At 39.8% G+C, this 27437-nt stretch overlaps 3 protein-coding genes across 9 annotated transcripts in view; 1 reads left to right on the top strand and 2 right to left on the bottom strand.

Moving 5' to 3' along the window:
* Positions 1 to 13056, bottom strand: part of kif14 (kinesin family member 14) — an 18786-nt gene extending 5730 nt beyond the window's left edge. The window contains exons 1-25 of the mRNA XM_025053941.1: positions 11796 to 13056; positions 10836 to 11090; positions 10654 to 10741; positions 10474 to 10572; positions 10152 to 10204; positions 10016 to 10046; positions 9829 to 9936; positions 9585 to 9701; positions 9103 to 9221; positions 8787 to 8959; positions 7370 to 7517; positions 6883 to 6946; positions 6593 to 6777; positions 6335 to 6437; positions 6076 to 6233; positions 5792 to 5939; positions 5314 to 5460; positions 4908 to 5034; positions 4463 to 4556; positions 4208 to 4349; positions 3647 to 3750; positions 1592 to 1692; positions 1287 to 1517; positions 972 to 1159; positions 357 to 509 (exon numbers count right to left, since the gene is read on the bottom strand). Of these exons, the coding sequence (XP_024909709.1) occupies positions 357 to 509; positions 972 to 1159; positions 1287 to 1517; positions 1592 to 1692; positions 3647 to 3750; positions 4208 to 4349; positions 4463 to 4556; positions 4908 to 5034; positions 5314 to 5460; positions 5792 to 5939; positions 6076 to 6233; positions 6335 to 6437; positions 6593 to 6777; positions 6883 to 6946; positions 7370 to 7517; positions 8787 to 8959; positions 9103 to 9221; positions 9585 to 9701; positions 9829 to 9936; positions 10016 to 10046; positions 10152 to 10204; positions 10474 to 10572; positions 10654 to 10741; positions 10836 to 11090; positions 11796 to 12805 (4146 nt within the window). The 5' untranslated portion in view covers positions 12806 to 13056. The remainder of the gene's footprint in view (positions 1 to 356; positions 510 to 971; positions 1160 to 1286; positions 1518 to 1591; positions 1693 to 3646; positions 3751 to 4207; positions 4350 to 4462; positions 4557 to 4907; positions 5035 to 5313; positions 5461 to 5791; positions 5940 to 6075; positions 6234 to 6334; positions 6438 to 6592; positions 6778 to 6882; positions 6947 to 7369; positions 7518 to 8786; positions 8960 to 9102; positions 9222 to 9584; positions 9702 to 9828; positions 9937 to 10015; positions 10047 to 10151; positions 10205 to 10473; positions 10573 to 10653; positions 10742 to 10835; positions 11091 to 11795) is intronic.
* A 189-nt stretch (positions 13057 to 13245) lies between these two features.
* On the bottom strand, positions 13246 to 17316 carry ddx59 (DEAD (Asp-Glu-Ala-Asp) box polypeptide 59). 2 transcript variants are annotated; one of them, XM_025053917.1, is made up of 8 exons: positions 17194 to 17316; positions 16065 to 16904; positions 15691 to 15873; positions 15486 to 15575; positions 15131 to 15382; positions 14191 to 14343; positions 13723 to 13851; positions 13246 to 13625 (listed from the first exon to the last, which is right to left on the bottom strand). In XM_025053917.1, the coding sequence occupies exons 2-8, from the start codon at positions 16878 to 16880 to the stop codon at positions 13365 to 13367; spliced, it is 1884 nt and encodes a 627-aa protein (XP_024909685.1). In that variant the 5' UTR covers positions 16881 to 16904; positions 17194 to 17316; the 3' UTR covers positions 13246 to 13364. The 2 variants fall into 2 exon arrangements, with proteins under 2 accessions (XP_024909685.1, XP_024909680.1); XM_025053912.1 differs by having other exon boundaries at positions 17190 to 17266.
* A 157-nt stretch (positions 17317 to 17473) lies between these two features.
* The window catches only part of camsap2a (calmodulin regulated spectrin-associated protein family, member 2a), a 28164-nt gene continuing 18200 nt past the window's right edge, over positions 17474 to 27437 (top strand). For all 6 annotated transcript variants that reach the window (XM_017043021.2, XM_008331712.3, XM_017043023.2 and 3 more), the window contains exons 1-2: positions 17474 to 18331; positions 20618 to 20877. In XM_017043021.2, coding sequence (XP_016898510.1) covers positions 18193 to 18331; positions 20618 to 20877 — 399 coding nt within the window. In that variant the 5' untranslated portion in view covers positions 17474 to 18192. The remainder of the gene's footprint in view (positions 18332 to 20617; positions 20878 to 27437) is intronic.

Here is a 27437-nt window from a genome sequence, read left to right on the forward strand (position 1 = left end):
AATACAGGGATAACCAGCAAACTCCACAGAGAGGACCTTATGCCAAAGTAGGATGAGATCCTTCAACCTTCTAGTGAAAAAAAAAATCCTAAAACATGAGAAAAACTAAAGCATCTAAAGCATTAGGAATGAGATTCTTAAAAACTTTCTCTCTGCCTCATTATTGTCTTTGCCCTGATGCCCCCCAGTGTTACACTCACCTTAAAACAACTCAGGAAAATAATGTGCAGACAGAATCAGACGTCTTTCATTGCTAATATTTAATGCTCTGATATTGTGGGCTGAGGGCTTGATTATAGTGAACCCTAAAGCCTTTTCAGAGTCAGCAGCTGCTCAGGTATTAATAGTGCCGTTACCTTGCCTGTAGCACTGGCACCCAGCTCCGCGGTATTCAGCGGTGTGCATGTCACTGCCGCCAGGTGGCTGAGTGCTAGCAACGCCGTGTTCAGGCACTGGCTGCTCTTTCTCTGTGCCTCCGTCACCATTGACGTGATCTCCGACTCGCAGCCCTGGATTGACAGATAATTATAGATTCAGGAGACATCAAGTAAAGCTCAAACTAATTAATAATCGAATTGAATGAATGCAAGGAAGTCAGAAAAAAAGTCCACAGTCTGTGATGTCTGGTGTAAATAAATTAAAAAATATGGAAGAATATGAAAACTCAGGAGGGGGGAAAACTGAGTGTTTAGGTGCTGGGGCTGGTAAGGAATTTAGATTTACGTCTCATATATTCATGTTCTGTTTGGGGCTCAAGGATAAGAATTCCCCGTGCTTGGCCATTTCCATAGACGGCTCAAACAGCTCAGAGCTAAGACCCATCAATCAATGCTCCGCATTTTGATTAGCCACCTCTGTCTAAACCACGCAAAACTGAAAATATTATTTTTTTTGTTTTAGCCAAGTAATCTAAAATGTTTATTTTGAAGTGCCATTAGTTTAGTTACATTGACAACAGTGTGTTCAATCACCTGAATGAGTAACTGACAGAATCCTCCCATCTTCTTCACCTGGCCTTTAAGTTCTTCAGTTATGGTGTAGAGCTGACCAGAGATGGGTTTGATGCTGGCCAACCACTGCATGGTGACTAACACTGCACTCTCTGTGGCCGTGGCAGCCTTGATCAGCTGAGTCTGAGCCATGGAGTTACCCACAAACACTGCAGGAGAACAGAACAAAAAAAAAAACTTAACACTTTTCTTATCTGCACTGAAGATAATAAGAAATAAATAATAAAAAAGACACTCCAATTTTATTGGTTTAACCTGTTAGTATTTTTTTCATACCATTTTCTTGGCTGTCATCATCCAGACTGTCGTACATGTCAGATATGGTTTCCACTGCTCCATATATCAGCTTTAGATCAGAGGCCAGCCTGTCAGCCAGGCTCTCCTCCGTGGTACTGCACCCACGGAGACGTGACACTGATTGACCAATCAGGTCCTTGCAAATACCGGGCAGTGCTGACTCTGTGTTGCTCGAATGGGTGGAGGGCGGTTTAGGGACACCCATCAGGCCTTGGTGGAAAAAAAAAAACTGCTTATAATTTAAGGAACAGGAACATATAAAGTCGCTGTGATCCGTGTCTCACCAGAAGACTGAGAGGAGCTGTTGTGAAGGCTCTGAATGGGATGGACCCGTATCTCGTAGAGACGCCCAGAGATTCTTCTACTCTTCAAATAACTTCTGCTCCTGCAGCCAAACAAACCAGATTCAACACTTTTAAAAACCCACCCACAATTATTGACCTTCATATCATGGTCACAGAGAACACGTTGGTCAATTCATACTCTTCAAATGGATTCAGTGTTTATCACACGTAAGCTCTGTCTCCTCAGCCAGCCTTTGCAAAATGCACTTAGGTTAAAAAAAATGTCATGCCAAAAGACTCCGTTGTAAATGGGTTGAGTTGAGTTCTTCTGGGAAATAAATACACTTGGACTTTATGAGCGATCGCTCCGAATCTACATTCAGTGAACAGCTGTGGCCATGAGGCTTAGGTATGGGTTTTAATGAAGCTAGACAGGGAGAGGGCACGAAAGGAACAACAGACCTCGTGCCATGTTTCATTTGGCAGCCTCTGCTGGTTGGTTCGAGCACCGGCAGAAGCACCATTAACATGCTTTGCAAGAATAACAACAATGTGAGGGGAAAAATGTTGAGGATATGCATGAACCACAGGTGTGCAGTGTGTTTGGGCTCTGGGACGAAGACTGTGAGAGAAGCGTGGAGCCTCAATGCCCTTTTCCTTTTCTAAACACCGTGGCCTGGCCTATGTGGAAATAAAATTAATAAACAGAAAAAAAAGGATGAAGAGGGAAATACTCAGTTGGCAGTAGCTCCTTGTCAGCCCATCATGAAAGGGAAAAAAAACGTGTTGAAAGTAAAAAAAAAAAAATATCTGCCAAGTTGTAAATTACTTTGGTGGAAAGTAGGAACTTTGTGAAAATAACCAAAATCTTCCAAACTGTAAGAGAAAAAAAGAAAAAAGGTTTTCCAAGTTCCTCCTCCACCATACCTTCTAAGTTTCCATATACATCCCACTGCTTGACACATTGTTCATATTAAAAAGAGTTGAGAGCAGCAGCTGTGGAATTAAGTCCCATATGCTGTGAGGCCAAAAACATTTTCCACCCAAGTCATGAGTGAAATGTATCAAAGACTGCGAGGTGGGCAAACAGGAAAGAAAAAAGAGAGCACAGAAATGCCCTTTTCTACAGAGCAAGAAAAGAAAAGTGGAACACAATATTCTTGTAACACCAGCTAAATTTAGGAAGCCTGACAAAACTAGTGTCAATCATTTCATCACACAAATATTCAAAAGTTTGCTCTAATTTAAGCTGCAGTTCACTTCATAAACATTCATATACGGTGTCATGGCAGGAGGACCAGGACCCAGTAGAACACCAGTCAAAGCCCTGTGGATGTCGACCTCATTGACCTGTTGATCTTTCCGTCTGGAGTTTCCTTGTCATCTCCATGCAGGGCTGGGTTTTCTCTGGACACTGTGGTTTCCTTTCACCGTGCATAGACATGCAGGGTGAGGTTGTTCAATTGTACACTTCAAATTGACCAAAGCTGTGGTTTGGCCCTATGGTAAACTGGTCAACTGTCCAGAGCGTGCACCCCACTCCCCCCCCCCCCCCCCCCCCCCCCCCCCCCCCCCCCCCCGCCCTTACTTCACAACTGCTGGGATCGTCTCCCAGTTTCTGTAGTTAGCGTAGTATGTTTGTGTTTGTTTGGGGTTTTGTTTTTGGCTGGAGTTTATATAATAGAATTTTCCTTAAAAACATTCACATACAGTACATTTTTCCAGATGAATCCTTTGACCCCTAGAAGATTATTATTGTTTTTATAATAATAACAACAATAATTATTATTATATACTAGTTTGGAAATTATACCTGTGGGTAAATATAAAATAAATGTTGTCCAACAGATGAGAAAGGTTTGAACAATATAAAATAAATGTTGTCCAACAGATAAGAAAAAAACATCTTAAAAAAAGCACCACAAACAACATTTGTTCTGTTCATTTTTTTTTGGCATGCAACTTTATAAATAAAAAAATTTGAGAGTGATAAATTTAAATAATTATACTATATATTTGGAGGTTAGGAGGTGGGATGAAGAGCTGGATAATTACCTTCGGCGTGAGAACGACGAGGAGGCAGAGGAGGCCGATATATCTTGCTCCCACTCATCATCGGGATCGTAAAACACGTCGTCATCTTTAGAGGTGGAATCCCCCTGCGGAGAGTAAAGTACTGCTGACATATGCGGTCTCATTTACACAATTTAATGAGAAAAGCACAGCGATGTGGAGCAGCAGCCCTCTGTCAGACATTCAACGGTCCGTCCTGGACTGTAAATAAGGTCAAACACCGGGGAAATGGGTGATCGCACCTGAGCGGATGTCAGAATGAACACGGAGAATGAGAAAAAGATCAGCTGCTGGAATGTAGCTCGTCTGACAGGTGTTTAACGTTTGCTGGGATTACACTGTGTTGGTGTTTAAGGAATGGGCCTGAGCATGACATTAGAGATTTAATATTAATCAGCAGTTTAAAGTAGAGTCTCCTCACTGCTTTATCAATAGTCTGAAATCATCAGACTAAAACAAAAACCTTATTGTCAACTGAAGTTAATCAGACAAATCTACTTTAAATAAGAATAGTACAGACTCCAATGACAAATATGGACTAACCTCCTCCAGTTCCCTCATGGCGGCCATGTTGTTCTGGAACTTGTCCAGGCTCCAGAATGTGGAGATGCCCAGCTTTGTGTTTTGAACCCGCACCTGGAGCGGACCACCATTTTCTATGTTCTCACTTTCAGAGCTTTCGTGTCTGAAACAGGTAGAAATTCAGGACTGTTAATGACCGTAAACTATCCAACTTAGAAAAATATTTACTTAAAAATAAAACATGAGTTATCAAAATGAATCGATGAACAGAAGTACCTGCTGAAAATGGTGTTCTTCTTCAGCTTGGCACTAATTTTATTTGCTTCTTCAATCATCAAGGACAACTTCATGGTATCCCAGTGTGGAGAGACTGCAAACAAAATAAAATAAACCACTATAGCTACAGTATCTTACACTGTCAGGAGCTCCAGCTATTTAAAGACATTTTCAATACACTTGAAAAAAGAAAACACACATACCAAGAACCATGTATCCACCCAATTCCAGAAATAGCGATTTAGTTTAAAATAAATAAACAAAAAAGCATTACCAAAGGAAACCAGCATTGTAGTAATACTCTGTTTTCCTCATAATAAAGATTATTATTTACAACTGGACAAAAAGTACCTCATATTTCTTTACTAATAAATGTGTCCAAGATCTGAACAAGATCATGAAAAGGAGTTCAGGTGGAAAACATTGACTGTCACTCGAATCCTACCATTTTGAGTGTGGATTTGTCTCAAAGTCCTTTTCTTCTGCATGTCCTCCAGCTCTTTAGCAATCTTTTTTTTCTCCGCCTCCAGGGCCTCGACAATCTTCACCGTCACACGATGTTCCTCCATGGCCTGGAGTAAACATCATATTGTACACAGCTTTAATAGCCAATTAAAAACGGGAGTACGTTTCTTTTTCTAGTTAAAAATCACAGTAAAAAAAAAACACTTAAAGGAGAAGGAATTTATAGAAATGGTAAAAATCCAGACATCCTGGTAAATGATGCCTTAACAGAAAAACAAATATTATATTTCTTTATTTTCAGTAGATTCTGTTGCTATACCAACAGAGAGTTTTCTATATAAGGTTTTCCATTTTTAAATTGTCCATGAAGGCGTCTTAAGACTGACCTGAGCCTCGATATGCATGCGTAGGCATTTTTTGTGAGTGTCCACCTCCTGCTCCAGCTCCAGTTTGGCCACCTTCAGCTCCACCACCTGACTGGCCACCTTCTGTTGATCCAGCTCCTGTTGGCGTTTACGTGCGTTCTCTTCAACCTGAAAAAAAGAAAATTCAGTTTTTGTAACGGACAAACACTGGAAGCACAACCATTGTTTTGTTTAAATTATTACTAAAATATTACATAGCACTTTAACAAAAACACTTCAGTTCTCTCTTTTTAAAGTCACATGACCTGGTGTTTTTCTTAGTCCACTTCACAAACATGAAAAAAAGAGCTAGTTCAGATGAGACTGGTAAAATGTGTAAATAGTCAATCATGCTTCAGTATGATGGTCCAGGTCAGGGTCTGCAGGTCACAGTTCACTCTTTTATGGTGTCTATTGTCAGCTATGCCTCATCAAAAAATTGTTTTTTTTTTTTTTGTACCAGCTCTTTCTCCAGGGCCTGGATCCTGTTCTCGTACACAGCCCTCTGATCGGAGAGCTCCTTTTGGGCCACTTCCTTCGCCATCTGGATTCCCTGCATCATCTCCTCCATTGCCTTCAAATGGGCCTCTTCAATTTCTGCCTCCAGTCTGAGATGCAGAGGAAAGGTTTCAGGGGAATTCTCACACTGATTATTAGTCTACATGAATATACATTGCCTTTTAGAAGCAACGTGTTTTGTTAACAATATTATAATGGGTTTTTTTATCTGTTTATTTAACTCACTTTGCCCTCTGGGCAGCAAGAAGCTCGTTTTTGGCAAATTCAAAATCTTTCTGGCCATCTCCTGCTCCTGTCCAGCAGGACACTCTCTTTCCAGACTGGACCTCAGCTGGGTGGTTAAAGCGAAAGTAGTGGTCTCCACCTAGAATCACCCTGTCACCCTGAAATCCAGATACACACAGAGATTTAAAAAAAAAAATCTGATGAATCGTCTCATAGTTCAGACTCAGGGGAGGAATGAATGTCTTTCTGTTCTACTTACATGATGCAGAACAGTGGAATCTGAGATGAGATTCCCGTTTACAAAAGTCTTTGCATTTTCCGTTGGCTGGATGCTGACACTACCCTGAGCACTGGTTATGACACTGAGGAACAAGCAAAAACATTTGTAAGTGAATTACCATTTTTAACTGCAATGTTTCTTCATCTTTAAAGACTTAGCAATTCTGCGTCTAGTTGCTCCAGCTTAGCACGTATTTTGTTGCATTTAAAAGGTTGATTTTGAACAGCGTTTTCTCACCAGTGATGTTCAGCAATAAGAGCTCCGGTCAGCTGTATGTCGTGGCTGGAGGCAGGCTTAAGTTTCCCCACGGTGGTCTGACCCTCTTTGATCATGTAGAGAAGCATCTCTGAAAGCTGAGGGTCTTCGTTCAGATTCACCAGGTTGGGAAGACGATTGTCCACTTTGAACGTCACTCCTGCTTTCTGAGGCCACACAAGTAAATGTGTATGTGAAGTTCTCGCCTTGATTATTTGAAATTGCACAACAATTTAAGACAAAAAAATAATAATCTGCAAGTGAAACATTACCTGCAACTCTTTGGTCTCTTCACGTTTGCGGATTTCTGCCCGTTCCAATTTCTCTCTCCAGGCCCTTTCAGAAAATGCAAAACAGAACTTAAGATTGTCGAAGACCACCAACGTATAGGATTTAAGATGGACACAAGTAGCCAGAACTCTTTAGGAATAAACTGTCCACCAAACCTGTCACAAAAATATATAATTTATAAATTGAGGGCCAATAGATATTGTTTGAATAAAAGCACAAGTAAAAAAATTCCTTCTGACCCCAAGGATGACACAAGGGTTTGGTAAAGAGGGAAATGTTCTCAGAGTTCTGGGAAACACCCTTAATCATATTATACACAAATATGTTAAGTCTAACCCTACGACCATAATTTGCAAATTTTTTTGAGAAAAAAAAAAAAACTTTTTTTTTTTTTTTTACAATAGACTGGGTGATAGTACCTGATAAGAGATGAATATACTTATGATTAACATAGAAATAATAACTGACCGAGCGGCTTCAACCATTTCTCTCTCCTGCTGACAGAGTTTGCTCTTCAGGGCTGTGATCTCCTGCTGGAACAGTCGGACTCTCTCTGGTTCGATTCCCAGTGAGCTCATCTGGGCTGCTCGCAGCTTCTCCACCTCCGCCTTTAGCTCTGAGCACACAGATATATTTTTGTCCAAAAATTTGTAGCAGACCCTGATCAGAGAATGCAACAGCTGTGAGCAAACATAAACAAAGATGACCTATCATCTGTAAAAATGTAAGGGCTCTTCAGGGACAGTGTTTCTTCAACAGAGGCCAAAGATTTTTTTTTAGAAAAAACTCTTTAGTCCTATCCAGAAAAATAGACATTAACATCAATTAATGATGACAAATGTGTGTTAGATCTGCAAAGTTTAAGTCCAATTCATTTAGCGTCTGAAGTGACAGGGGTCGAGAAATGAAAAGCCACACCAAGAGCTCCCCCTAGTGTTGGAAGAGCAAAACAGCAGTTCAATCATCTCACGAAAAATAATACTTGCATGACAGTTAACCGCCATGTGCGGCTGACAGTGCATAAATATGGCCCAGTGGCAAGGTTAGAGCGCAGCCTTAATTGAACTGGGTAGTGCATAAGTTAGTGATGGATAGATGGACGGGTAGGTGGGGGAGAAGATCAAGAGCGGAGGGGGAGACAGACGGGCACATAAAAAGAGAGAAATACACAGAGACAGTGAGACCGATGAAAGAAGAGACAGGCGGCGGGGGACGTGATGGGAGACAAGAAAGCAGACAATGGATGACAATTCAAATGAGTGTGTGTAAATCAGTGTGGGCTGGGAAAGGTCAGACCAGAACTGTGGGTTAATAAAAAGTTGGAAATGTCACTTACAAAATAGAAAAAAAAAGAAAAAAAAACAGTTTTTGAAAAGAAAATTATTCTTGTTCTAAAGTTCAAGTGAGAAAAATGTTTTTAACTTCACACAGCTCCACACATCATAATCATAGTGTTGAAATATTGGTCTGGATGGTGTGTTTTAATGATAAAAGAGTTGCAGACTATTGCTTTAAACCTTAATTTTAAATTGTCAAGGTTTTTTCCTGTTCAACAAATAACGTTCACAGATGTGAGAAGTCTAGTTACAACATCACATGGGGACAAAAGAGAAGACAACATACAGGTGTGAGATGTTTGTGTAGAGCAGCAGATGTTCAGGTTCACGAAAAAAAGTTTCTAGGATTTTGCAATTTGTTTTCAGAGTGAAAATGTTTGTCGTCACCAAGGACAGGACAAATTCTTTAACTTTCTTTCGTTGTTAGGTTTTTATTGTGAACTAGAAACACCTATTCTACAATTTCTTAAAGAAATTATTCATACCAACAATAGTAGAATTAAGATTATTTTCTACTCTTTTCTAAGTGGTTATTCTGAATGTCTGACCTCTGATCAGCTTGGCGCTGGTGTCCTCATTGACCTTGGCCACGTTGATGATGGTCCGAGCCTGTTGGGCATAGCGCAGCGTGCTCAGGCTCTCCTCCACGTTACTACCTGCTGGACTCAGAGTGGCGATCATGGACGTTTTGGAGTTACCCCCCAGACTTTCCTTCAAGAGCCTGCAAAGGTTAAAGAAAAAAATTAAACTTTATTTGTAAAAATGAAAATGTGCCAAAACAATAATACTGAAAAAAACTTTATATGGAGTTATTTGTGTTAAATAACTGTGAATAAATGAATGCAAAGAACAAAGATCTCTCACCATGTGAGGACCGACTCCCTGTACGGTATAAAGACCTTCTTTCTGGTCAGTGCCTGTTCAGAGAGGGCAGATATGACCTTCCCTAGGGTAAGTAGGGATTTGTTGATGCTGGCACCTTCCTGTGATGACACGGGGAAAACATTTAAAAAAGAAAAATGCATATTCTACTAGTCTGGATTTAACCTAAATCTATCATAAGTAGATTAAAGCTGGAAATCAGTAAGTTGCTGTAACTGCTATAATTAAGAGGGGAAAAGTTCAGACTTCAGTTTGAGGGGATTTTTTAAACACAATTTAACATTAAACAGGAGGACAAGGACATGTTTACAGACTCCTTCCATTTATCTAAGAAATACTCAAATTCAACAATGATTTTTTTATGAGATTCATTGGTTTAAAACCTGAAATTACCCCATAAAACATTAATGATTAATAAATATTTTGAGAAAACAACAACTGTGTGTGTGTGTGTGTGTGTTTACCCTGAGTCTGTCTCCACTCGTCTGGGCAGAGTTGCAGCGTTCACTGCCTGCCAGGTCGACCAGGTTTATCCTGCTGGTTATACTGTGATCATGTTGTTCACCTTCCACAAACTCAGTCTGCGGAGAGGGACGTGAGAATTTACAGTTATTGTCAGAATCTCTTTGACTATTAAAATGTTTAATATTTAAGAACAGCCAAGATTTTTCATCTTTGCATTTTGCAACGATGGAGACGAGCCCTTACTTTAGTTTGAGTCATAACCAGGGTGAAGACAGAGTGAGATCTGGAACTTTTGTCATTCATTCCTGTAGCTGCTGTGGCTCTCTGCTTGTTGCCCAGCTGCAGCCATCCCTGAACACAAAAGCAGAGAAAATTTATGTCTGACTCAAACATGACTTTTTAGCAATAAACCTCAGCAGTATTAACGTACCTGAATGTCACTGTAGGAGCTCACAACGTTCCTGTGAAGAAATGAAAAGGTGAGGAATTCTTAAAATAAAACCAACTGTAATAATAAACAGTGGAAAAAAAGAAAAAAATACAGAAAAGGTGGGTTTAATACTTACGTAGAAAGATCAGCAACATAAGGACCATGGACCGGATGCTCTCTAACCCTCAGCTGACAACACAAATTAAGTTGTTTTTTTTTTTACAATTGTCTTAAAATGTTTTTATCTGTTTCATATCGTAAATCAACACAAATTAAGTTGTTTTTTTTTTAGAATTGTCTTAAAATGTGGAAAAAAAGCTTATGTCATAAGAGTCAGAGAAATTTCAATTTCTCAAATGTGATTTATCTTTACAGTATAGGCCTTTTTATTTGCTCCTCATCAAATTAAAAGCCACATCTATATTAAACAGAGATCTGTCATCTTCACTTCCACTTACAGGCATTCTCCTCTGGTTTGGCTCATCTCTTGTCACCAACAGGTCATGGATCTTTTCATTGTAAACTTCAAAGTAGCTCATCTCAAGGTGACATTTGACCTGTAATGCAAAGCAATTAATTTGCAACGTTTTGTGCATATTTTCCATGTGTTTCGTAGTTTTCTCATTCTGGCTTTTTACCTCATTATTTTCAATGGAGGTCATTCTAGAAAAAAGTTCACAACAGAACCGAGGTATGACCCCTGACTCTTCTCCGAAGCCCATCATTCTGCAAAATAATATTTTCAAATTAAAGTGACTCAAAGTAACAGGTAAGAGCAAAAATAAAGTAGAAAAAAAATAAAATAAAAGTAACCACTCACGTGTATGATTTTCCAGATCCTGTTTGACCATAAGCGAACAAACAAGTGTTGAATCCTTCAAAGGCCCTGTGCAGCAGAGGTCGGGCCAGGGTCTCGTACACTGTCTGTTGACTGGCAAAGTTGGGGTCACTCTCCTCCAAGGAGTAAAAGGAGTAATCGTAGCTAAAGGAGTAGCTCTGTTTGGACTCTGGATGTTGGACAACAGTCTGTTGGCCATTCATAAAAATCACCTGCAGCGCCTTTTCTGTCTTCTCCCTACAGGAGACAATATTAGGACCAGCATTATTTACAGCACAGCATAAAAGCCTCGCAAAATATGCTAATTTATACACCAAAATATGTTTGGTTTTAACAAGTGGGTGAGTAATAAATAAGCATCCATCAAAGTTTCTTCAAACACAAAGTAACTTTTTGCTCTTGTTTGTCCGTGGGCTGCTCTGTGGACTCTGATTACATCTTGTGGGAATGTCAATTATGATTCAAGGAAAAAAACAATGAAAAATAAGTTAGCTGTTGTTAAGTTTGTGAGAAGACGGCCTTGGTGAGGGCGTGCCCTTTTATTGTTTGTTTTCTTTAGTTTCTTCAAGCGAACAGATAAAAAACCTTGATAATTTGATTTGTTTAAAAGTCATAGTGTGGAAGACCTGGCAACATCTACTGCTAAAATTCAACGCTTATATTGAAATCAGATTGGGACAACGAGTGTGCATGCTCTATTGTAATGAATTGAAATAGTCTAATCACCATTAGCCTTTTTGCTTGTTAGTGCATGTTATGTGGTTTTCAAATCTGTATTCACTCGTTTTTAGTAGTAAAGTTCTTTGCCTGTTTACCATCTAGTGTTTATTGTCTCCCTTTCAATGGAGTTCGATGCCTCAAACTAACACATCTAGTGTTTATTGTCTCCCTTTCAATGCGAGGCATCAAACTAACACGCCCAGAACAAGTTAATTTGTTTACCTGGAGCTGAAAGGCCGCACACGGACCGCCACTGTCACTGCACTGTTTTCCATCTTGAATGAATCCTGCTGCTTCACGGCTTCGGTAGAACCAGACTGCCGTTGCTCGGAGAGTTTTGCAGTTTTGGCAGTGGCTGCAGGAGGGGAGATTCTGGTCTGGGTCACAGATTCCTTTGGACCTGACGTTCTGGTCACCTGCAGTTCTGTGCTTGGCTTCCGCACACCTGAGGCCACTTTAGTGATCCGAGGAGTCGGCGCGGGTTTGCTCTCCTGACTCTGTTGCACTTTGGGTTTAGGTCTTTCCAGACTTGCAGACTTTACTTTTACTAGTTTGGGAGTTTCCTTTGCAGCCAGTTTCTCGAACACATCTCTCTTAGCTGCGATTTTCTCAAACGGTGTCTTCTTCGTAGGAGTTTTAAAGGTTTGGGCCTGGTCTTCTAGTTGCCTGACTGTGGATGTTGGCGTCTTGTTGAGGGCCAACTTATCATGTGTTTTCAAAAGAATCTTTTTCTGCGTGGAGGTTTCTCTCAAACTCGAAGATCTGAATAAAGCAGGTGACCTACCGTTGGCTTCAATGAGAACCTGAGATGTGGGCTGGGCCTCACGTTGTCCCTGGACGCTCTTATCCATTGATGGAGTCCTGGTTCTACGCTGCAGCGTTAGTCTCTTCTCTTCAGCTGGAGTTATATTCTGACTACACTCGGCCATAGTTTTGTCCACGCTTTCAATCCCGGACTTCTTCCTGGACCTTCTCTGTAGAGTCAGTCGGTTCCGTTGAGGCGTCTGCTGCCCAGGGCCGCCCTTTGACAAAGCAGAGATGACATACGTCCGGTTTATCTGTCGACTTTTGCCAGATATTCTGCTGTCTTCACATGCAGAGTCTCCGGATGTTGAATCCGTGGATTTTCTATCTGGTGGACGAACTCTGGCTGGGGTCCTGGACGACGGTATCGACATCAAATGGTCATAATAAGCGGTATGTTTCCTCGCTTGCACACTGAATAATGACATGGCTGCTAAAAGCACTAAAAAGAACGCCTTATCTGACGGTTAATAAAATCTTTTTAAAAGTTGCTCAAATATCTGAGATGGACGGAAGTACAAGCAGGCATATTAGCTTAAAAATACATTTGAAAACACACGCATAAAACCTAAATTATGTCCAGCCCAACAGAACTGCGTTTGTGTATCGTTCTCTTCTCTTCCGCCTTCACCCGCCTCAATTTTCAAACAATCCTCGTCAGCGGCAGCTGATTGGCTGAATTCTCGGACATTGTTGCGTCACAAGGGGGCGTTGCCAGATCAGTACCTTAAAAATACACTAAGTGGCAGTATAATCAACCCTATATTCGCTGTCCAACCACTGTAAAAGAAACAGCCTGCGGATTACTCGTGTTTTCCATTCTGTAATTAGTTTGCGGCCGTTAAGTGTGACGTCAACTTAATATTTTAAACAAAAACAAAAAAGACTGAGAAGTTCAAATAACATTTATTTAAAAAAAACAATTTACAAAATATACATTTCATAAATAGATGGTAGAACAGAATAAACAGAAAAAATTATATATCCCTACTTCTTACGGCGGTCATGTTTTTTTATTATGTCTAAGAGATTGTTCTTAGTCACTAATGTATCTTCAGATCCCAGTGTATTCTTTTGTTTTTTCCTCCTCTGCTGTTCATGGAGGTAGGGTGAGTTTAGGAGCTGCAGAGGAAGAATAGAACCTGTTGGTTTGACCCGGTTCACTACCTCAAGGAACAAACGCTTATTGTTGTTGTTCAGAAAAGTAAGGGCCGTTCCTCTGTGCCCTAGGCGACCTGCTCTGCCAACCTGAAATGGGAAAACTTCATAATTAAAATGAACAAATACATTAAAAGTAAAAATCCAAAATTATAAATACTTTACATCCACATTAAGCATTACGAACCTGATGTACATACTCATCCATAGTGTTGGGCATGTCAAAGTTAACCACCAGTCTAACATTTACTAGGTCCAGTCCTCTGCCCAAAACCCCTGTACTGACCACTACCTCATAGTCTCCATCCAGTAAACCCTGGAGAAAAACAACAGTAAAAATGTCTTTTAGATACGACAGTGAGATACATCTGTGGTAGATGATAACAATAACCAAACTACCACCAAAATGAAATTACACCATCATCTGCTTAATAGTTTAATTAAACATCAACCCAGTTACATTTAATTGTTAGGATTTAAAATGCATAACAAAATTTTGGCCAATCTACAGACAATACATGTGAAAAACAACATTCTTGGTAGATTTTTCTAGTGTCTTCAGATCATTAAATCAACGGGCAACAATTATGGACACAGTGGCATGTACACAATTTATAAACTTGACTCTGCATTTTCTGGCTGCCAGCACACTTACCCTGAGGATGCGGTTACGTTCCAATTGGCTCCTGTCTGAGTGGATTGCCACTGTATTGAGACCTGTCACCTTGGACACTGCTTCACACAGTAGGTCTGCCCCCAATTTACAGTCTACAAACACCAACACTGGAGGCTGGTAGAGCTTACTGTCCTGTAGAGCCACATAGAAAAAAACAAATATCAATTACAGCCAATTGTTACATGTCTATATGTTTATATGTAACTGTAAATAATCATTTTCAAAATATACTGTATGAGTTTTAGGAGCTTTGTTTTGTTCCTTTTCTAGATGCAATGTAATGATCCTTCAAGAATATTACATATATGGCAGGATCTGTGCCAACGTTTTGTTTATTGGTAGTTTGGGGTATGAAGGGCTGTATACCTGAAACACCAAAAAAGTATCTCCTATTACTACACTTCATTACTCTGTGAAGTAAGAAAGACCTTTCCTGCCCTGCCTTGTAATAACAGTACAGCCCATTGCTGGGATTCCTGGAGTCATGCCATGGGCTCAGAGCCCACCCATTTCCTCTGGACACAAGGCCAAGGGCTACAGCCATGGCTGTCTAAATATGGTGTTACATGGAGACTATTCCTCAGAGCCTAAGGAATTCACAACTTTAAACAGACCATTAATAAAATACCAGTCGGGTACTGGTCCATGTCTAGACTGACCAATAAACCAAGGATTAACTGAAACTGAAATGATAATCTCTCTGTTTTTATCCTTTACATTGACTGTTCTGGGGTTTTTTAATAGTATTCGGAGTACTTTAACAAAGAGAGATAAAAACTGTTAACAACTTAAAGAGAGCTCAGTTTAACTTTAGAAGTTCCCAGTCTAAGGATATTCCCATTTGAACTTGCCATTATCATAACTGTTAGTTTGCTTAAAAAAAAAAAAACAATTTAAATAAAAATGGATTGCCACATACATTAAGAATCTCAAACAGCTTTTTCTTCTTTGAAGGCTCCTCTACCCACAGCACAATCTGCCTGACATTGGCACAGGGCTGGTTCTTCTCTCCGATAGTTATACGGACAGGGTCTTTGACAAGTCTAGCGGCCAGCTCCTCAGTTCCTGTTGGAATAGTGGCCGAGACCAGTAGAGTCTGGTGTTCATCCGAAACATGTTCCAAGACCTCAAAGACCTGCTGCTGGAAGCCCATCTTCAACATGGTGTCCACCTGCAGATGTTCATTATGGTCTTATTACATTGTTTCTTTTCAATATAACATGCACTTCAGTTTTAGCTGGATGTAGATTAATACACGTGAATGCCTGACATACCTCATCAACCACTACAACTTTTACTTTGTCCAGTTTCACTGCTTTCTGCCTCAGAATTTCAAGGAGCCGTCCAGGCGTGGCTATGATGAACTTAAGGGAGTACAAAAAAGATGACAAGCAGGGTAAAAAAAAATCCAGAAAGTCACAACATGAATAGTTTGTAACTTACATAACAGGGTATTGATGTTAAAATATTGTAACATACTTTGATGTTGCTTTTGAGGCGATGTAGCTGTGGTGGAAGTGGCATTCCACCCACCAGTAGTGCAGTTCTCATGTTGGGAATGCAAATCACCAGTTCCTTTGCCTGTCGTTCTATCTGAATGGCAAGTTCTCTAGTGGGTGTCAAGATCACAGCTGTGGGACTGTCCACGCTCTGTGTCAATTTCTAAATAAAATAAAAGAGCAACAAAATTATTATTTCACAAAATGACTAGTACAAACCCATGTCATCAAATAAATTAAGGATTAGATTAGAAATATTAGGTAAGAAAAAGTATTATAAATTAAGAGTACTGTTTACAACAGTATACATGCAGTGCTAAATATCAATTCTTCCATTCAACTTTATTACCGTACCTCAAGTGCTCTCACTATCACGGGGAGCAGGAAGGCCACAGTCTTCCCTGATCCTGTGTCAGCACTGGCAATCACATCCCTTCCACTGAGACCAACAGGCACCATCTGCATCTGGACTGGTGTCGGTGCCTCATAGCCAGCTTTCTTCAGGTTACCAGTTAGAATGGCAGGGAAGCCACAGTGACCAAACTCAACAATGGGTCTGCAAACATCTCTCCCCTGGGTTTCTATTCCTAGCTCCAGCTTTATACGCTGCACCTGTTCATTTGTTAGATTCGATATGAAAGGATCTTCCTTATAAGAATATTCAGCCACACTTTCTCGCAACGTGACAAGGTTGATCTGTGCAGACTGCGATTGAGAAGTCCTTTGATCTCCATTAACATTTTGAAGGTCAGCAATATCAGTTCCCATCCCCATTTGCTTTAAATGGATGGCTTTACATTCAAGACTGCAAACATCATTGTCAGTTTTGTCACAGATGTACTCCCCATATCGACCACACATCACACACACAGGTTCCCCTGGCTCAGGCCATCTCTGGCTCTTTTTGAATGATTTGACAGGCTCCTCATCCTCATCCTCGTCCTCATCTTCATCCTCTGACACACCACTGGAAACAAAGCAGTCTGTTGAAGCTGAGTCTCCACCTGACTTTAAGGTTAAATCGTGTATTTTTGATTCCTCATTAAGAACAGATGTCTCTGAAGTGCCTTCATCTTTCCCGTCACTCTCTTCAACTTTGCTTTTTTTGACAGGGATCTGTCCCGGTCCCCGAACAGGTCTCTTTACTTTCAAGGCTCTTGGCATAAACATTTTGGCATTTGAGTAGTTTGGTAGCTGTAAAAACGAAAATAAACATTCGAGTGTTTAGACTGTCCTTTCTACAGCCCCAAAATCTGGAAAAGAACATAACAACAGAACTACACACTCTAAGAGACAAGGGACTCGCCGTAAATTCAGTTTTATTGTGTTTATAATTGTTGTAAATAAAATCGAAAGCGAATTCATTAAATGTTATTATTTTCCCTTGTACTTCTAAACAATTTAATCGGAGTAAGTGACTCGTTCTTTTAAGCCTAAATATCTGAGCTATACAATGTTTGTTAGGAGCATCATACATACTTGCCTCCGTCAAATCCTCCAGCAGTTTAAAATGCCTTCTGTCGCATACTGATGACGTATTCTTGTGTTGCTCGCATGTGGTTTTGCTGGAAAATATATGCACCTAAATCAATGCAGTGAATGTAAAATGTTTTTTCAATGTGTTTTAATTTACATAAGATAATTAACTTATATTAGATTATGTCAAATTATCAACGTATATTTATATAGAATCTGGCTGCATTTTAAGTGAGATGGAAGGTACAGCGGATCTGTCAAGTGTCGCATTCAAATGTTCATCGTAAATCTATATTTTCCTTTTACTGTTGAGAAATGCATATTGTTATTCGAAGCAAAACTATTTATATCCAGTTTTAATTAAATAAATGTAACGTGTACTAGTAAAATGGAGAACACGCTGGGACAAATCAAAGGCTCCAGACACAAGCAGACTAAATCACCGACAGTCTTTGAATACATCACACACGCAAGCGCAGTTCGAAACAAAGACACCGAGTCTGGAAATCCTCAGTGCGGCAGGAAAACCGCACCACGGCACCAGGAGATTGAAAAAAGGAGGGACCATAAAAGACATCGGGTATCCATGAAGGGATACATGAAAAGGAACAGTGTGTTTCCAAAGACTCCAAAATAATGGAAACGGACTTGTTTTCCCTCCAGCCAAAGCTCGGTTTGTCCTCTAAACCCAATGGAAACCTTTCCAGTACGGTCCCACGGAGCCAATTTCTGCTGGCAGACGGAGAAGAATGGATGGAAAAAATAACACAATGACGAGCGTCTGGTCGTGCCAACAAGTCTGAGAAATACCAAAACTTATTCTATCCATTTTGCATTTTAGGACTTAAAAAATCTATATATAATATTCAAAAAGATTCCAGTTGTTACTGTATTATCACTCCTTAATCGATTCCTTTGGAATTCCAGCAGTGAGATGCTTTGACCGCGGTGCTGCTTCGTAGGCTTCTGTTCCGCTGGTCATAACGGTGTTAATTCAGGGAGAAACATGGGTGAAGTCCCGGACGCCAGGGCTGCTCCAAGGACCTTCGTGGCTCCATCAGTCAAGTCTTTCGAACATTATGACTTTTCCCGAGCTAAAATCTGTTGCAGCCTCACGTGGCTGGTGACCAAAGCATACGGCACAGGTAGGTTTACCTGCAGCCACCTTGGTGGTTGACACGTGCGTCCATGTTTGTTTATTTTAGCGAAACGCTTTGGAATAAATTGCTAAGTCAAAGGCAATACACTGATGAGCGTGTGTTACTACATCATTGATGGGCTGTGCTGACAAATTGTATTGTCTTCTACTCAGCACAAACCTCAAATCAGTTACCTCCTGCACATAGTAACACAACTGGAAAGGTTTAACGTTTGTAACGAATTTTATCTGTAACCTATCGTGCGTAACATATAACACAGTGTATCTCTGTGTTATAAAGATGTAACTAACATTGTTCTGCAGTGATTCTGCATGCATAGCATGTCTTACACTTCATTGACTTAGAATGCCACATTTGGTAACAAGCAAGCAAGTGTTGGTAATAATTGAAATACAGCAGGGAAAGGCTATGTTCTTATTAGATTAGATAATCAATAATTCCTCTGATCAATAATCTACTCCTTTAGTCCAAACAGATTTTGTCTATGACATTTAGTTTGGTCCACAATTGTGGATTATTCAGATTTGTATTTTGAAGGAAACTGAGGAACCAAAAAAAAGAGAGAAAAACATTCACATTATCAGAAGTCTGATTTAATTAAATAAAAAATACTTTGCTGATTTTCAAAAATACTGTGTTATTATTGATGTATTAATTACTCAATTACTTAAAATAACAAACTGTTGCAGCCATGTTGCATTAACAAGCAATGAACCCATCTGTGAAACACCAGCGAAACAAAGATGTTACTTTCATTCAGTTCATTTTATGGTACAAACTTTATATACAATTACACTATTTTATAAGGACTTTATTCCTCATTCTTCTGGTAAACATGTTGCTATTATGGTCCAGCTACTGATCCTCATCAAGGATCAGTAGCAGGGTGAAGGATGTAAACAAGAAAAGGTGTCTTCATGTCCACTGTATATCTGCACTGTTCTGAATAAATCAGATTCATCCATCAATACCTTAGTAATTAACTACAGGCAGATGAAAACAATAATTTATCTGAGAGAAATACTCATCAAACAGCAGTGTGCTCATGAGTGCACCGTGTTGCCAGAAGCAAAACCTCAGTGGTGAAAGAAAATCAGCATAAAATTCCATGTTTGTTTACCAAGGCTTTTCGACATGCCTTTGAGCAACCATTAAACTCTAACCATAAATGTGAAAATCATTTGAAATAGTGGTGCTGAAAAAGGTTTTGATCCAACCCAAAGTGAAAAAAACATTTCAGTGACAAGGGAGAATGGCTGAAGAAAATATAGTTTGTATAGTTTGTTTATTTTGTAATAGTTTTTTCTATTTTAATTGATGAAAGACACTTATGCTGAAGGTGGTTTGATCTGTGGCTTAGCCTGACCTCTGACCCCCGCTATACCACAGAGTGGAGGGTTAAAATTAAGATTATCTTTATTGATCGCAGTAACAGAATCAGACTGTACTGTCTGCTGCCGTGGCTGTTTGTTTTTCTACTTCACGATCCTTCACTGGCGAGTCTTTTTGCAGATGACCTTGTTGATAACGGTCAGTCTCTGCAGGTGTGCTGCTCAGTTCTTCATCCTCTCCATGTAACACACATCCTACTTTTCCTAATTTTTTTGTCCTTTAGCTTCACCTTTAATGCGGTTTATAAAAACTCTGGCTCAGGAAACAAAAGACAAAAATACAAGGCTTTTAAATTATGTATAGACAACCACTGTGCTGAGATCTTGCTCGAGGTGATACTCTCTCTATCGCTCTCTCTTTCATACACACACACACACACAGACACACACAGACAAGCAGGCTCTATCTTTGATGTAGCAGGCATTCAGAAGGGTGTTCCCAGGGAGCCAGGAGTTGTTGCGATCCAGCCTAGATGAATCGATGGAGGTCCACTCCTCCTGTAGTTGCTATAGCAACCCCGGAGATCTATCTACCAATATTTACGTCAAGACACTGTCAAGGTGTAGTGGGGCAAAAGGAGGGAGACCTATCAAACAAATCAATACCAGGGGAACTGGATACTAAGGGGAAGCTAAACCTTTACACATAAGTAGTGCAGCAAAGTCATTCATTCTGCAAAATAATTGTCTCTCTAATTAGTATAGCTATTTTTGGCAGTTGTCTAATTGATGCGGGTGAATTGCACAGGCATAGGAAAAGTCAGTCACTGGCATGCAAACTGGAATATTTGCTGTTCTGTGATGGCAACCTGAATTTTGTTGTAGTGTGGACTAGAATAAAACATTGAAATGTGCTCTTTTTCCTTTCTCTTACATTCAGACAGTATCCCAGCTGACTTGAAGGAGCCCTTCTACACAGACCAGTACGACCAGGAGCACCTAAAGCCTCCTGTGGCCAACCTCCTGCTGTCTGCAGACCTGTACTGCAGAGCCGGCAGCCTCATCCTGAAGAATGACGACACCAAGCCCATGCTAGGCCACGAAGCTGTCATCCAAGCCCTGGCAGAACGTGGACTCTACGTCACTGACCAGGAGAGACTGGTCACTGAGAGGGAACTTCGAAAGAGGCCGCTACAAATGGTAAGACTGGCGTATGCTGACAACACCAAGGCATGATGGCTCTCTGTGATCATTTGTACTTTTGATCGTTTGTACTTTACTGCATCATATCATTCCACATGGAATTGGGTTTTTACATGAGGTGGCACTTGTTAAACGGTCTGACTGTACAGCTAACAGCTAAAAGTTGGTCCTGGCTGTATCACTGATAGGAAGCGTCCTCTCCCTTAGTTCCTGGGTCACATTTCATGCACAAATCTTTTTCTTTTCCTCGTTGCATCAGTCCCTCCATCATGTCTTTAGAACATGACTTAAAAAAGGAATGAGGATCGTCTGGTTCCAGTGAGTGACAAATGAAGGGCTGCCAACATTTACAATCAACTAGTAGTGTGCACTAGTGCACAAGCTGAATTGTTATATATATTTCTGCACAATACAACCATTTACTGTTTAAAAGATGTTCACTTGAACAACGTTGTGTGCAATTTTAAAACAAACAATCAAAAGTAAGTGACACAATCCGATCAAGACAGAAGGGGTGAACCCAATGAACATCTGCAGATTCAAGCAGGGAATAATCCAGTTGTTATCTGAGTCGTACCTCAAGGCGTCCACTGCACCGTGCGTGTCTTCTCTGACTCTCTAAACCTTCTTCAATTCATCGTTGGATCTCATCAAAGGTACGACTTTGTCAGCAGTCTATCTAGTCATTAAAGAGGCAGCCTCATTATTTTTGGGCAGAATCTCAACAGGCGGCCTCACTGCTTCAGTACATTGCAATTTAAATGTGATTAGCACACAGTGTGCCTGGCGTCTGTTTGTAGAGTCTCGCTGCTTTTAATTAGCCTTTCACGCTAATTCAAGAGTTATTTAAGTTTTGTTAAGGATTTTACATTTCAAGCCTTTGTGAGGTTTGAACATTGATATATGCTCAATCAGAAATCAAGTGGATATTGCACGACTGAAATCAAAAGCTTGTTATGACGTCAGTTTAATAAATATTATCACAAAATATGGTTGAAGCAAATGGCTTACTGGGACAGTGTTTAAACTCACTGAATGTCTCCTCACTGAAGAATTTTATTTTTCCTCAGTTCTGTCATTTCGTATGCCTTCTAAATATTTTATAGTACTAAAAAATATACACTGTATGTGTATTCTGCACTACTTGCTGCACATTAAAACTACACTACAGCTGCAGGACATCAGTGTGTGCTTGACATAACTGTTAATTCTGAGCTGCGTGCAGACCTGGTGGTGGACGGAAATTACAGCAAAAGGTCATTATTTAAATTTAGGCAGACAGTAAAAGGTTTGGCAGTTTAAGAGTTAATTCCCAAAGTGAAATGTCATCTTTTTTCCAGAATCTTAGTCATTTTATTTCAAAATACATTAACTGTAGGAGGAGAAAACGGATGCTTTAAAAATGCATTAAACAGGTTAAATTAAGAGAATAAGTTGCATAAGAGAGACAACAGTGTTTAAACTACTTCAACATGGCCTTTTAGAAATCCAACTTGGCACTTTCGTAACCAATGATGTTCAGAAAAAAAGGCAATTTTCTAAATTGTTCTTGTCAGTGTTTCAGTCAGTAGTGGCAGGAATGAAAACCTGACAAGACATTTGTCAGTGTGTTTTCATACTAAATCACGTTGACTGACATTTTCACCAGTGTCTGCCTGGTGAACACCGCTGTGTTTTGTTCCCGTCACTCACTTTCTACCTGTCACTACACTGCCCACTTCACCTCTCTGTGCAGCCGTGTGACTGACTCCCACATGTGGCTCCAAATGGCACTCTCCGCCCACTCAGTTGCCCACACACATTCTGTGTCGCTGACACTGTCCTCCACTTGTAATACTCACAGAGAGAGAGATAGAGATGAGTGGGTGGATCTCAAAATATGATTTCAGTCTTTCAAATGAAATCATCACAGTTGCAGCCTCTGTGGAGGCTATTACAGAATAAAAATACTAACAGGTTTTTTTTTGTTTAGTTCCACCATGTTAGCTGTTGGCTGTTTGGCTCAGTAGTAACATGTCATATTTTTAAAAATTCTTTCTTAGATTTTGCATCATCTTAACAGCGGGTTGCGGAAAATTAAATAGTGTCGTTCAGATGTTAAAGATTTTACAACTGTCATTTTTTTGAACAGTGAACTAGCTGTTATTTTGTTGTTGAACAACAGAGGTGGAATATTGAAATATAAAAAGCACAGAAATCACAAACAGATAAACACACATATAGGGACATCATACACTCCACGCGCCCTCTTAGTATAAGCCCTAGAACCTATGTGGATGTTTTATTGATATATATCTATATAGTTGCTGTATATGTGGTTGTACGTCAGGAGGACCATAAAGTAGACAGGTTTATTATTGTCTTTTTGCAGCGAATGCTTTAACATCCAGCGCTAATGGAAGATACACTTTTAATGTGAATATAAAAAAACATAGGAACCTGCTGCACCTGAGGTCTAGTCACATTTTCTAATTAATCTAATCCCAATCTGCATGTTGTTGGACTGTGGGTGGAAACCAGAGTCCCTGGAGAAAACAGGATGGCCATCTGTCTCAGACAGGACATGAACGCATTCATTTCTTGAGGTTAGGCAACAGCGCGAACCACAGTACCACCACGTGGGCCTTTTCTTGTGTCATTTCACACTGATTATAATGAACAAATCCAACTGGAGTGTCTTCTCTCAGAGACAAGTCAACTCATCAATTCATCTCCACCATCACTCTGTGCGTATGAATAGAGATGAAATGTATTTCTCTGTTCGTCTCTTCCTCTCTTTTCTGCTGCCTCCATCATAACTCCTATTGAGAGGGCACTACGTTTCCATGGTTACATTCCAGTAGGAAGTCTTTGCATGTGTGTGTGTGTGTGTGTGTGTGTGTAGGAGGGTGCAAGAGCGGGGGTGCTTATGCTGCATATGTGAAATGTGCTGTGTGTATGTGCAGTTATGGGATGTGTGTGTAGTGGGGGTTGTGGTAGTGGGGGAACACTGTCAGGCTCCAAGCCAGAGAATACTGACATACCAGGAGCAGGCAGACGGCCTTCCTAAGACTGTGCATCACACACTAAGACACACAGCTGTCCACTAGCACAGAAGCACAGACACACAGAGAAAAGCAAAGCTACACATTAAACTGACTTCCCCCTGTCCTCACTGCATTTTCTCTGCACCTGATTCAACGCACAAAGACAAGCTGAAACAGCAGGACAGGAGAGAGAGACACGTCCAAGGACTTTGTGTCCTCACTGGACTCATGGCCAGCAGCGACTTTCAGGCAGTACAGTATGGTTGGATAGTCAGGGAACATGCAGTGAAACATTATGTGATTCCGTGTCATCTTCCATCATTGGTCACTAGAAACAGATTAAGTCTGATGGTTGGTTCATTTGTCAGAAAAAATGAACAAGATGTGCAGAGCAGATAAGGATTAAATGGCCCTACTACTGTTTCTAACCAGCTGATGCAGCAATTCCATAATTCATCCTTGAATCATAATCTATTAGTTTTCAGGTCTGTGGAGATTTTAATTCATTAGTTGAGAATATCTTTAGGCAAATGTTTACACGTCTGTACATCAATGTCTTCAGTAATGAGTGCACAGGGATCCTAATAAAGAAGGAACAGCAGCAACGGCCCTGGATCAACAATATATTTTTATAAGAAAAAGATTCATTTTTCCTCATATTCTGTCATTTCCTCTTAAGAATTGAAATCAAGGGATTTGCAAGACGTGTCTTAAGTTCAGAGACGTGAGGCTTTAGACTTTAATCCATGAGGAATTATTACTGTTAGACTGATTGGACAGTGTTAATAATTAGAATTACTTTATGTGACTTATTTAATTTTCCTGATTCTAAAATATGAAACCACAGCATCGTATTAATAAGACTGGATCCAATTAAGCATGGGTTCTACTGATAAGTAGTAAATTAACAAATCAGCGAAAAACTGAAGCGCTGAGCGAGTAATCCGTGCTTAGAGTAAAACAGGAAATAGTGTGGTGAGTTTTCCTTCTAAATACAAATTATTCCTAACTGTCAGGACAATAGAGTCTATATATAAGCCATGTCTGGGCGCAGGTCAACACTGGCCAGTAGCCTACGGTTTGCTCTGAGGTTTCCATTTAATGAATGGGTTGGGTTGGAAGCATGTGGAGTAGGAAGGTACAGTATGTTCCTTAAAATCTCTATTCCCACAATTACTGCCAGACCTCAATGTTGGTACTTTTCAAAACCCATGGTTGTGTACACAAAAGTATGTGCAGTTGTATATGTTAGAGTATTTCTTTTTTTTTTAATTGCTGATCATTCCAAGACATCAAGCTTGAGCAGAAAATTAAGTAGAATACAGTGCTTTTCTCAAGTCCAACAAGGTTTTATGTAGGAGTGCTGCTTTTTCCTTTTCACTTCATTCTGCTGACGTTGACCTTAAAGTGGGAGGTAACCGCTGAGTGCTTTTCCATATCCAGCTGAGGTGGTGTTCATTTACCTGATACTGAACACACTCAGTCTTTTTTGACATCTGTCCAGGCCTCAGGGCCTCAACAGGAGAAATGTAACACTAAACGTTAACTGTTTTTCAATACATTGTTACATCACTCTTGTCCTGTGTGTGGGTGTGTTGTATTGTATGCATGTGTTTTTGTGTCCTGGGAACAATTTGGAGTGTGGTCTGCTTGGACATTGTGTGATAAAATGAAAGGTAAGGGGGAAAAAGGAGGGTTGTGAACCCTCGCAAAAGTCACGATCCACTGAAGTACCATAAATGTACTGTAATCCATGGTAAAGACATTAATGCGCTGGTTCAGAGCAATTGATACTGTAATCCATGGTAAAGACATTAATTCAGAGCAATTGGTTTTATCATCTCTGTGGATTCAATTTCCACAGGAGAAGTAATCACAGAAGTCAAGGCTTTATACAAAACTCTTAAATGTTTTTGAATAGTTCCCTAAAATAAAATTAAAAATAAATTAAAAAAACAACAACTTTGTATCGATAAGTGATAAGTGAATTGCCAAACAAAATAATTGTAGTTGTAATTAGCATTTTTAGACAACTGTTTTTTGTTTTGTTTTTTGTCGTTGTTGCTTTTTTTTAATATTGATGGAGCATTTTCACTGATGCTGTGTCAAAGAAGAATTCCCCTGAGGCCCTACACAACATGCATCCAACATGGCCTCAGGTGTTGTACAGCACAGCGCAATTACAGTCTGCAGGACTGTGGTTTCATAAACAAGATTAGTTCACATTGTTGTGACTTTACCTCATCAGACTACAGCAGATTCCAATCAATAATCTCAGGACTCTGGAGCAAACCCTAGGATGAGGGAAACCGGGGGGGGGGGCTTTGAGGATTGATATTTGTCCCTTGGCCTTTTCAAAATTGTTCTTGCTCACAGTTAATCATACTGTTGTCAGAACACAGGGTGATCTTGTAAAGCAGATCAATTGGTGTTTGTGGCTCGTGTCCTGGTTGGTGTGTCTGTAGTGTAGTGTTTCACAGTGTTTGGACAGACTAAATGAAGACCAATGGGAAACAACATGGCAGTGTATTATTAAAAGGGGTTGGATTGTTGCTGGAATACTACATGGGAGATGGTGAAAACTAAGCATTTAACTAATGGTGTGTCAGAGGGCAGGTTCATTACAGAGTCTTAATTGCAATTGCATTTATTAAAGAAACAAACATAACAATACATTGCTCTTTGAGTGAAGATTTCAATTAACAAACTCTCATATGACTGGAGGTTTATGGGGGAATGGGAATTTTCTCATTATATTAAAACGTCAATACATATTTTTCAATTGATGGTAATCCATTTGGCAGTTACGTTAGCTAAGTACAAGAAAAACAGATTTCATACTTTTAAGTTCCAGAAAGTGAAAAGTACAAAAACACTTCCACAGTAAATAAGATGCAATGTGGCCTTTTTCTCTTTTTTTCTTTCCAACTTATTTGATTGTGGTACAAGGCATCATTATGAATCTTCAAAGCCGCTCTGGCTGTTTGCTTAAATTAGTTCATGGAAAAGCTGTATGTATAAGTGCTTGGCAGTTTGGCTTCTGGGTGGTACGGACTGGATATACGAAGAGGAGAGATGTCCAGAGACTGGTCTGAAATAAAACCAAGCAATTTAATGTGGCTCCTAAAATATGGGCTGCCGGGAAGATCAAACAGAGCTGGTAAATCATTTAGAACCCAAACTTTTATTCATCTCCTGTGTGTTGATAGTTAATAGTTTTTTTTTAGATTTTTATTAGAACGTCAGTTGTGCTTTTAAAAGCTTAGTGAGACAGAATAAAACAACCTAAAGCTCCCTTTTGCATTTCTAAGTATGTTTGGGGAAACATTTGCCACTCTACTATTTTTATAGTGTTAACTTACTGTCATTAAGTATACTTAACTAATAAACTAATTGTTCAATCACCGTGTTGATGTGGAAGTCAGTAGTTTGAGTGGATAATTAATACTCATATTGGTCATACAAAATGACTAAACACCATTGGTCTAATCTGATTAAATTAATGAGTAAATTAAAAAAATAGCAACACTA

This window comes from Cynoglossus semilaevis, chromosome 2 (genome assembly GCF_000523025.1).
Source record: "Cynoglossus semilaevis isolate Cse_v1.0 chromosome 2, Cse_v1.0, whole genome shotgun sequence".
NCBI lineage: Eukaryota > Metazoa > Chordata > Actinopteri > Pleuronectiformes > Cynoglossidae > Cynoglossus > Cynoglossus semilaevis.